Source organism: Plutella xylostella, chromosome 17, assembly GCF_932276165.1.
Source record: "Plutella xylostella chromosome 17, ilPluXylo3.1, whole genome shotgun sequence".
NCBI lineage: Eukaryota > Metazoa > Arthropoda > Insecta > Lepidoptera > Plutellidae > Plutella > Plutella xylostella.
The window spans coordinates 8496730-8507812 of record NC_063997.1 but is presented as its reverse complement, the minus strand read 5'-3'; the positions used below and the strand labels follow the sequence as shown (position 1 = coordinate 8507812).

General features: G+C 34.6%; 3 protein-coding genes across 3 annotated transcripts in view; 2 read left to right on the top strand and 1 right to left on the bottom strand.

The window, feature by feature from the left end:
* The first annotated feature begins 316 nt into the window (after nt 1–316).
* LOC105389462 (TM2 domain-containing protein CG10795) lies at nt 317–4508 on the top strand. Its single transcript, XM_011560574.3, has 4 exons — nt 317–739; nt 823–904; nt 3686–3851; nt 4061–4508. The coding sequence occupies exons 1-4, from the start codon at nt 499–501 to the stop codon at nt 4181–4183; spliced, it is 612 nt and encodes a 203-aa protein (XP_011558876.3). The 5' UTR covers nt 317–498; the 3' UTR covers nt 4184–4508.
* Nucleotides 4509–4564: 56 nt separating this feature from the next.
* LOC105389463 (evolutionarily conserved signaling intermediate in Toll pathway, mitochondrial) lies at nt 4565–6646 on the bottom strand. The gene is made up of 5 exons (XM_011560575.3): nt 6099–6646; nt 5689–5915; nt 5381–5588; nt 5095–5217; nt 4565–4866 (listed from the first exon to the last, which is right to left on the bottom strand). Exons 1-5 carry the CDS (start codon nt 6481–6483, stop codon nt 4679–4681), a joined length of 1131 nt encoding a protein of 376 aa, XP_011558877.3. The 5' UTR covers nt 6484–6646; the 3' UTR covers nt 4565–4678.
* Nucleotides 6647–6988: 342 nt separating this feature from the next.
* The window catches only part of LOC105389464, a 38876-nt gene continuing 34781 nt past the window's right edge, over nt 6989–11083 (top strand). Inside the window, exon 1 of the mRNA XM_048626691.1 lies at nt 6989–7313. Within this exon, the coding sequence (XP_048482648.1) occupies nt 7256–7313 (58 nt within the window). The 5' untranslated portion in view covers nt 6989–7255. The remainder of the gene's footprint in view (nt 7314–11083) is intronic.

Here is an 11083-nt window from a genome sequence, read left to right as displayed (position 1 = left end):
TATCTGCCCCAGCCGGGAATCGAATATAATATATACTTAATATATTTACCACTTCTGCAACTCCCTGCCTGTAGTTAAGTACCTATAAGTATTACTATCGTTTCTTTATCCGTAGGCGTTGCAGCTACCCTAGAAATAATAGATCTGTTAAACACTTGTACCTACCTTGCCTAGGTAACTCAAAAGCAGCTAATGTTCGGTCGTCAGCAAGAGGCCGTTATTATTCTGAGGGACAGATAGTCGATGTTCACTCTGTGAATATTACCTAATGACAGATGACATGCCAAGTTGTCATCATTGTCAAATTTGGTAAATTTGGTTTGTGTTTGTTTGTACTTTTATTCATTCATTCTTTGTGAATGAGAAGAAATACCAACATTTGCCAACATTATTCGCCAGTTAAGACTACGAATAAATACGTAATAAGCAGTGTGCAGTTTGTTTAACTTAAACTTTACCTTAAAATGTAAAAATCCATTGGAAGTGCCAGTTCTTCCCATGCCCAGCATCATGTTCTACCAAGTTATTTGCGTACAAATATGTTTAATGAGCTTTGCAGCAGCAGTATGGGGGTCGGATGATGCTAAAGTAGAGAAGGTTATGCCAGTGGACTGCAGTACACTGAGGTTAGGGCAGTTTATTTGTCCGGATCCTAGCATCAATCAGATTGACCCTGATACTCAGCAGTTTAGAGGATGCATGAAAGGAAAAGATGTCCCTTCTGAAGGAGAGGCTGAAGGTAATATATCATTGTACAGAAATTGAAATAATACTGTGTAATTTATGAAGTAAACATAACAGTTATAATGTTAATTGTTTCAGTTCAATGCATTGCGGCTGATGGCATTATTTGTACTGAATCTAACAGTTCTACATTCAAAAGAAAGATGCCTTGTAAATGGACGTAAGTAACATTTCTAACAATACATGTACTGACCTAAATCATCCACCCAGTAATCTATTATGGTCTTCCTACCAAAAATAGTTAAGTACAGTATGTAAAACATAATCTGGGCTGTCAAATACCTTACGAATCTGCCTAATACCCTGGCACAGTGTTTTATGAACCCTATTTTTGTGTCATCTCGGTTTTTTTGCAAAATCTTATAGTTTTAGTCATTTTAAACACTTTAGTAAAACTCCGAAGTTTCTATCACTTCTAGTTTATTTTTAAAAAAATCCTAAAGTTTCACTTTATCCGGGTTCCGAAAATCACAAAAAATATTATTAAAATATAACTATGCGATACAATTAAATTTCAATAGCATGCATGGAATACGCATATTAAGACATACATTATAGCAAAATTTCATACATCAAATCTAAATAGTTACTGAAATATTAGTATTATTCTCTCTTTTCATTTTTATGTTTTAAAACCCGAATAACCGCGTATTAGATAGAGATTTTCAGTACATAGGTAGTCCCGGTATGCCTCTATCATCATTATTAATACCAGCATCTAATACCGCGTTATTCAGAAGTTATCGTTAAACTAAGTTTTAACCGGATTTTTCGGATGTAGGGTTGCCACTCCTCATAAACTAATATTTTACACCCGGTTTTTATTTTTTCTGACAGAGATAAGAAATCTGTTATTTAGAAATTTAGCTTTACTATTTTATCGATTAAATTTAATGTCGTTTGCCTTTTCCTTTTTTAAATAGATTACAAGTCACTATAATTATAATATAAAGAAAACTATTGATAAAATTACTAAATGTTGGTTTATAACTACAAAATAATTTGAATAGGCCTTGGCTTCTATGGGACTCATAACTTTTTACTATGGAAAGACTGAATCGAGAGACTGCAGAATGCATCCGGCAATGCCATCTAGTTTCAGGTTTATTAAGTAATAAATTATTATAAATTATGAAGTGTATTAGGTAATTTGTATTAATTATGGCCTATGTTCCCCATAGGCCCCATGACCTATGGGGCTGAAACGTGGACACTTACAGCGGGACTGGTTCACAAACTGAAGGTCACTCAGCGAGCTATGGAAAGAGCTATGCTTGTAGTCTCTCTGAAAGATCGCATCCGGAACGAAGTAATCCGACAGAGAACTAAAGTCACCGACATAGCTCACCGAGTTAGTAAGCTTAAGTGGCAGTGGGCTGGTCACATCTGTCGAAGAACCGATGACCGATGGGGTAAACGTGTTCTGGAGTGGAGGCCGCGACTAGGCAAACGTAGTGTGGGACGCCCTCCGGCTAGATGGGGTGACGACTTGCAAAAGGTGGCGGTTATGATTGGATGCGGAAAGCTAAAGATCGCATCCAGTGGCGTGCTTTGGGAGAGGCCTACGTCCCGCAGTGGACTGCTATAGGCTGATGATGATGGCCTATGTTGGCTGATGGTGATGATGATGATGATGATGATGATGATAATATATGTATTACATGTATTATACTATTATATTCTATTCTTATGTATTCATCCAATTGAATACTTAAACAACGAACAAAGTTAACAATGCAGTCAAAATCCATACACAATCTTCTTGCCAAACCGCAAATATAAAATTGTTTTCTATGGTGCAAAATTTTAAGTTTCTAAGTCTACTAGAAGTACCTTAAACTTTTTAATGATCTGTCAGTTAGTCAGTGAGTCAGTGAGTGACAAAATGGTCTAACTTTGATCTACCGTAACTCCTAAACTATTAATTCAGTTGGCATGTAATTTCGAAATTAAGCTTTTTATAATGCCTACTATTATTCACCGAAAACTTAAACTCCTAGCTTTGTCCACATCGAAGATATAGGATATAGGGGGTGCGAAACTGCCGCGAATCGCTTCGAGAAAAGATGGTACGGCCGTGCCCGTTTTTCTCGAGACTTGACTACCCCAGACTAGTTTTACCCGACTGCATGGAAGGTTATGTTTTTCAAACATATGTATACAGGGTCATTGGTAAGTAGAGCTGATCCTTTTACGAGGTTATAGAGAAAATAATTTTCATACAATTAAACCCTATAACGTATGATCCAAAACTTAACAATTTCTGAGATTTTAAAGATTTAAAAAACTAGCCAAATAACTTTTTTAGTTGTTTTGCATTAAATATGACCTTTACAATTCAATTATAATCATTTACAAGTACGCATATTATTTACCGCATATTTTTTATACCCGGATAACTCTTTGTCTTTATCCGGTTTGTGAGTGACAACCCTAAAAAAAATAAACAAATAATAATAACTTCTGAATAACGCGGTATTAAATGCTGGTATTAATAATGATGATAGAGGCATACCTGGACTACCTATGTACTGAAAATCTCGATCTAATACGCGGTTATTCGGGTTTTAAAACACAAAAATGAAAAGAGAGAATAATACGAATATTTCAGTAACTATTTAGATTTGATGTATGAAATTTTGCTATAATGTATGTCTTAATATGCGTATTCCATGCATGCTATTGAAATTTAATTGTATCGCATAGTTATATTTTAATAATATTTTTTGTGATTTTCGGAACCCGGATAAAGTGAAACTTTAGGATTTTTTTAAAAATAAACTAGAAGTGATAGAAACTTCGGAGTTTTACTAAAGTGTTTAAAATGACGAAAACTATAAGATTTTGCAAAAAAACCGAGATGACACAAAAATAGGGTTCATAAAACACTGTGCCTGGTTTAAACACATTTATGGTAATATGGTTAATGTTTCTTCAACAGAAATGGTTACTCTTTGGAAATAGCCCTTCTTCTGTCAGTGTTCCTGGGAATGTTTGGGCTGGACCGCTTCTACCTCGGCTACCCGGGTATCGGCTTGGCCAAGCTCTGCACCCTCGGCTTCATGTTCATTGGCCAACTCTTGGATATCATCCTTATTGCTGCTCAGGTGAGCAATGGAAATTAACTTGTTACATGGGTTTTCTCAGTTTGATGGCTTTGGCCACCTGTCTAACTAATCTAAGTTGACTTTATAACTGTGTATCAATGTGTGAGTGAGTGAAGTTTTAATTGTAAGGTTATCTTTTCCCCTTCGTGGACAAGCACCACTTTCATAATATTCTCAGTATTCAACACTAATAATTGTACTACTTGCAGGTTGTGGGCCCATCAGATGGATCAGCATTTGTTATTCCGTACTACGGAGCAGGAGTAACTGTCATACGGAGTGACAATGAGACCTACCTGCTCCCCCAGCCGGACTGGCACAACATCACGTGACAGTGGGGAACCATCTCCTTTGAAGTGGATGAAGACTATGAGTGGACTTAAAAGTTTATGATATAAATATTATGGTCAAGGACCTGGCAAGTGCTGGCTTCTGTGCAAGTGTTGGTTTGTGTTTGTAAAGATGTTATGTAATTCTGTTTTGGGTACTCAATTTGAATTCTGACTGGTCCAGTCAGTTTTCAGGATGCCCTATTCCTGTTTGTAAAGTAAATGTAAGCATAAAGTGTAGATATATTATATTTCTCCACTTCTGTTTCTATTTATCTATGATATGATGTACATAGTTAAGGTTTGTGTGAATAAATATGAAAATATAGTATGAATTATGCTTAAAACCCCAAACCCAGTCAACAATAAAAACAGCTAGGTAGATAATTTCAATAAAATCTATTTACATTTTTTTCTAACAATCAACAACATTATTCTTATAAACAAAATATAAATAATCAGTAACTGGTAATTATAGTACAACCAATTCTACTAGGATTAGGTGGTATTAGCTTGCATATTTTCTTCCTTTCCTTTTTCATTATCAGTAGGCAGAGTTTCATGTATTGCAATTTCATTTGGTGGAGCTATCAGTGTAAATATTACTGGGATTTTTTCCAATACAGCATTACCATTTCTTTCTAGTAACCTGATCCAGGATAGTAGGGAATCCCTAGATGATGTTCCTGAAAGAAGAAAATGATGATCATAAATTAATATAAAAATATATATTGGCATTAAGGTAGTAAGAGAGAGTAATATAAGAATCAGTAAATATGACATGTATTGGTTTGCTTGTTAGGATAAGCTCATAAAACCAACCAACCACATTATTTAATCAAACCATTTCCACCCACCACCATTTCCTATAGGAGTCATGGTAACATTTGATAATAGAATCATTAAAACATTACCAGTAGCGCAAACAGACAATATGGTGCCATCATCTTGCTCATGAGTTGTACACTGAACTGCTGGGAGTTTGGTTGTGCCAAATACACCAGGAATGCCCACTGGTTTAGCCAGATTCGAAACATCTGAAACAATGTCAAGAAATGTAACTCAAGTAAAAGTACCTAACTATCCTTTACCTTGAAGAGAAGAATGTGCTGGAAGGAGTCATGGAGATGGTTTCTATTAAAGCACTAGTTCAATCAGGCATTATTTCCTTTTGAATATCAGTCAGTAAAAATAACTCACCATCAGGATCTGACTCATCTTTTGGCGGAGTCCTAATTTTGCCCAGCAGAAGAAAGTAGGTAACCACTTGGTCTTTCAAATACACATTGTAAGGGCCTTTCACGACTAATGGTTCGTCGGGGGGCTGGCCAGCAAGCAGTGTCCTCTGCGAAGGGCTTTGGGCACTCACCACCCATGTTTTGTCCAATGATTCTTCTATTTCTTCAGTCTAAAAGTTAATTAATGTATTATTTTATTGAGGAATGGTAAAACTTGGAAAGGTACACAAGCAATATGCTGAGGAAAAGCAAAATAAAAATTTACTCTACCTGCCAAACCCTGACTTCCATATCTGCATCTACTGATGTTATCCTTTGTATAGCTAAAATTGCTAATTCTAATGTATCTTTAGGCAATTCAGTTGGCAAATGCCAAGGGCTTAGATTTTTGAATTTGGGCATCCAATATAACATACGCCAGCATTTTCGTAGAGGAATCCCTCTTCGTCCAAACACATTAAGAAGCATTTGCTCCATTTCTGAGTCTGGTATCACACCTGTAATAGTATTTATTGTAATAAGTACTCTATCTGGTATGCCTCTTTAGAACTGTACTTAACAGATGTGTTGTTAACTATAGTATTAGCCAAGATTTTAGAACTAAACTTGAGTTAACATGTGTTATAAATAAAACTGATTCTTTACATTTGAACTAAAATGATTAATCCTATACCACTTACCATTATCTTCCATTTGTTCCAGTAAATCCACTGCACACTGTTGCTGTTTAGGATAATGCAGAAATTCTGCTTGAAATATGTTGGAAGGAATAAATTTCCCTTTCGGAAACACATCAACCAATGCCTTGTAAACTTCTAGGTCTTTCTGTACTTCGAACTCTTTCATTCTGGCTAGAGCCGCGTAAATAAACTCTACATGACCTCTTCTCCTTGTATCTCTGCCCTCAAACATCTTCACCACTTCTGTAAATGTCTTCTTGTCTTTCTTTGGAACTGTTACAAAAGGGTCGTAGGTCACCACGCGCTTTTCCGAGCTTTCCCATCTCTTGAACAATAAATTCGATGGTCTTGTCCGTAAGATACTATTCAGTAATTTTGTTGCCATTCTAGGTTATGTTTTTAGCTTTGAACTTTATGTTTTTTCCTTGTTTGCTATTATGTTCCTGTTTATTTTGTTTACACATGGACCGAAAGTAAGTTTTTATTAATAATTATCTTATTTAAGAAATTATAAGCTTTTCATTTTAACCTATAATATTTTTTTCACTTGAGTTTGACACCTTTTTTGATTAAAAAAAAAAACTGACTGTCAATGTCATTATGTCAGATTCTATCTAGTCTGTGTTACATTGGGATTGTTTCTCAGACCACAAGCAAAGAAGTAGGACCAGCCCGAAAAAGCCCCTTAACTGCCTCTAACCAAGGTAAGGTGATAACTTATGTAATGATGAATTCAATAAAATTCTTAAATTTTATAAATTTTACATTCTATTGTTATAACGAAATAAATGCGAGAAACGAAACGTAATCAGTATATTCTGATGATGGCGGCAAAATACCCGACGTTTGACGATGGTCGCCGAAACGAAACGAAGCGAAGTAAGTTTTTGTTTTTAAAACAGTTGCATTTTAGCTGTCGAGAGAGGAGGTCGCGCAAATTTACGAAAAACTTCACGTCGTGTTCAAGCACGACAAAGTGTGTACTTAACAGATACGTGTGGAACAATCATTTGCGTTAATAAAATACTATTTATTTGGTGAAGGTTAATTTGAAAATGATAATATAGTGGTAATATTTTGGTTTTGATAACTGGAACTTATTTTCATAATAATTTAAAGTTTCTTGAACGATTCAAGGTGTTGTGTTTTGCTACAAAATGTCTAAAGAAACAGTGGTTCGAGGTTTTATTATTTTCTTTTTGCTAAGTTTAACTGGTAAGTCCTTTATTTTATACTTAAGTACTTTATTTTATGTATAAATTAAATAAAATGTCTCCCAAAGTGAATTTCACTTCTACATAAGTAATGTTATACAACTTATACATAAGTTTACCTATAGTTAGTACATTCTCGCACTCCGTGTCCTATTATTGTTTACATTTTTACTATATTAGTTACTGTAGGTATACCTACTACCTACCCTACGTACAGTACCTACGGCGCCGGCGGCACGGCCCCACAAAAATAGGCAGGGACGTCCTACCTGATATTCATCATTCATAGTTAGGTATTTATTAACGTACCGTTAGTATTAGGTACTTATACGATTGCTGAATCTATTATTTAGAGTGCCTGTGAGAAAAATTGATAAGCAGATCCTAAGATAGGATATCTACTTTTTAACTTATACCTAATCTAATCGTTTACTCATATCGTACTTACAGACCAGGGTAATTGATATCTACCTTCCTAATTACATTACTACGCATATATCGCAGCTAGCTACCTATACTAGGAACGGATATTTTGCATAAAATTATTATGATAGGTAGGTATTATCAGAAGTATTGGATATTCCCAGCGCAACCTATCAAACAATGGAAGCTTTCAGCATTATATTTATTTTACAATAAAGTTTTCTATTTTACTTCGCTAACATAACGAACGGAGAGAGCGGGCATGAAAACGGATAACAATCTAGGTTTAAACAATCAATTATTCGCATCGCCCAGCGCCCGCGGCAAATCAGAAACAGTTTCTGAACTGAAAAAATTGCATAGCTATTTTTTTTCCTCTGATTTTATTTTGTCAGCGTTGTTTGTAGAAGCGACGGTGAGGCGTGGTGGCTCTCTGGGCACGGCTCCAATACGCCCACGAATTCATGCCCAATGCTGTTCCCATTCATAAATAGTATTACTAGATTAAATTGAACACTTACGAAAGCGTAGTTTTATAGTAGGTACATTAGGTAACATATAATGTTTATATGTTAACGTACCCGTAACTACTAGGTGTTTGTTGAATTGCGAAACTTCATTAACCCAGAAATCTGCCGAATTAATTATAATTAAACACTATTTCTGGAGGAAATAGGATCTGCCTGGCACACGCGTATGTATAGTAATTGGAATATACCGTATAATATACCTGCTTACATAGGTACCGGCACTTTGAATACTTCTATGTATATTTAACCTGAAACTCCCCATGGCAATCTTCTTAAGTACCGGCCTACCACAAAAGTTTGTACATACTTTAATCATACGCGTAGAATAAAGTGCGTTTTTTCCTCTTCAGCAGAATTCTAAGTGCTTAAAAGCACCTATAAAAATGGGCAGCACGACGAATAAAATGGGTTACTAAATATTTTACAGGATGACAAAAAAAAACAAAAATTTATGCAGCTACATCTATAATCCATTTGTCCTTACTTGGCACAAAAGGTAAACAATCTTTGTGTGTATGTTTTAATCAAAATATTAGTAAACAAGTAAACTGCAGCTAAAAATAAATGGTTAATCGAAATTAATATTTTTTTTGTAAAGTATTTCATTTTTGTTATGTTTTATTTTAAAACCTAGTTTCTAAATAAGTTCTAATAATAAATCACACAAAGATTTTTTAACTTTTGTGCCAAGTAAGAATGAATGCAGTATAACTACATCGGAAGAAATGTAAGCAAGTGATGAAGAGAAGCGGGACCTCTCCCGTGAGGGTACTTGCGATCGTCGTCACTGCAATTACGTCTGATTGAGTCAATAGCTCCCTGATGAATATTAATGATGGCCCATTTATTTATTTATTTATTTATTTATTATGGTTCACCAACATTTGTTACATCAAAACTATTACAATTCTATAACTAAATACAAACTAGATGCACAAACAATTATAGGTAAACACTGCATGCACAAAATTAAAAAAAATATCGTCAATTTAGTGGCTACTTAAAATAAATTTAACTACTTATACTAATTATAAAAATAAAATTATAATTGATTAAATTGAATTAAATTGAATTGAATTAAAATTGAATTAAAAATTTAGATTAATATATTAATTGATTGAGAAATTAATTGTATTTTTAAATTTAAACAAAGAGTCAGCATGAATATCAATTGATCCAGAACATTTATTTAATAATCTGCTTAACCTAGGAATGGCAGAGTTAAAACCGAGAACTGTATTACGGTGAGGCGGACACAAAGGCTTTATTGGTTGTCTGGGAAGTCTTCGAGGCACCAAAAAATTCAACTTGGACAAAATTTGTGGACAATCAATTCTATTTCTAATTATTTTAAACAGAAAACTTAGGTCTAGTAGATCTCTTCGTTTTTCTAAGGAAGTAATTTTCAAAAAATCTAATCGATCAACGTATTGTTTTTTTTTATTTAAAATTCCTGCAAAATATGATAAGTGTCCCACGAAACGCTTTTGGATACGCTCAATTCTGGCAATATGGGTTGAGTAGTGGGGACGCCATACTACACTACAATACTCTAACACACTCCGAACAAATGCATTATAGAGTAAGATTTTTGTGTTCGGGTTCCGGAAGGCTTTGCTATTTCGAAGGACAAAACCAAGAGCTTTATTTGATTTTTTTACAATGTGGTCAATATGCGGCACAAAAGTTAATTTTTTATCCAGTATAACGCCAAGATCTCTTACTGTTGTGTACATTTAAAACTCGATAGGTGTACGCCCGGACTAAAGATTTGTGAATATTGCAAATCACTACGAAATATGCATTAGGTTTATACAATATAATTTATTTTTACATTTTTATTGAATACTTATGTGTATAATCACTAGGCCCTAACTAATAGTAATTAGCATTTAATAAAACTGTAGCGCTGTAAGATTATCTAGTATAAGTACTTATATCTTTTTCCGATTAATTGCAGCTGTAATATTGCGTAGAAACTCTCCAGAGAGCAATACTATAGCAATAGTACCTATATCTACAGAGTAATACGATCAAAATGAGACCACTCCTGCGAAAAAATGCAATATTTTCCCACTTTTGTTATAGATGAGAGAATGTTATTGCTATACATTGAAGATTTCCCTACTGGTTCACACTGTGTCTGAAATAACTCAACTCGTATTGATACGCCATTGTTGCAACTGTTGTAACAATAGACATGCATATTGATAAATTTTTCGTTCATATCCATCACAGCAAATAAATTCGCGGAATCGCTTTTTTAGGCAAAAGGCATAACGGAATTTATGGGGTAAACCGTAAACCGCGTACCTAGTTGCGATTCCTATCAGATGAAATTGTTTTAGCGAAATTTATGACTTCCCTAGCCGGGATCAGCTACAGTTTTGTTTAAAGGCTATCAGGATCAACATCGCGTCATAAATAATAAAAGAATGTGAGCCTTGGGCATTGCAATAACACGTTTTCAACATTTGGGACTTACTGAAAACGTGTTCATCTGTTAGTTCAGAATCTACCTAAATTGATATTCATTTTTGGGTAAGCTCCGGGCATGTAAAACTAACACAATTAATCGACTTCACAAATGTATTATTCTTTGATTCTTTGATCGTCTTTTTAACCGACTTCAAAAAAAGGAGGAGGTTCTCAATTCGTCGGGATATTATTTTTTTTTTTATATTTTTTTTTATGTATGTTCACCGATAACTCCGCCGTTTATGAACCGATTTTGAAAATTCTTTTTTTGTTGTATTGGGTTGAGCTTCCAGGTGGTCCCATTTTTTTTTCAGAATTTTATCTCACCCCTTAGGGTGGG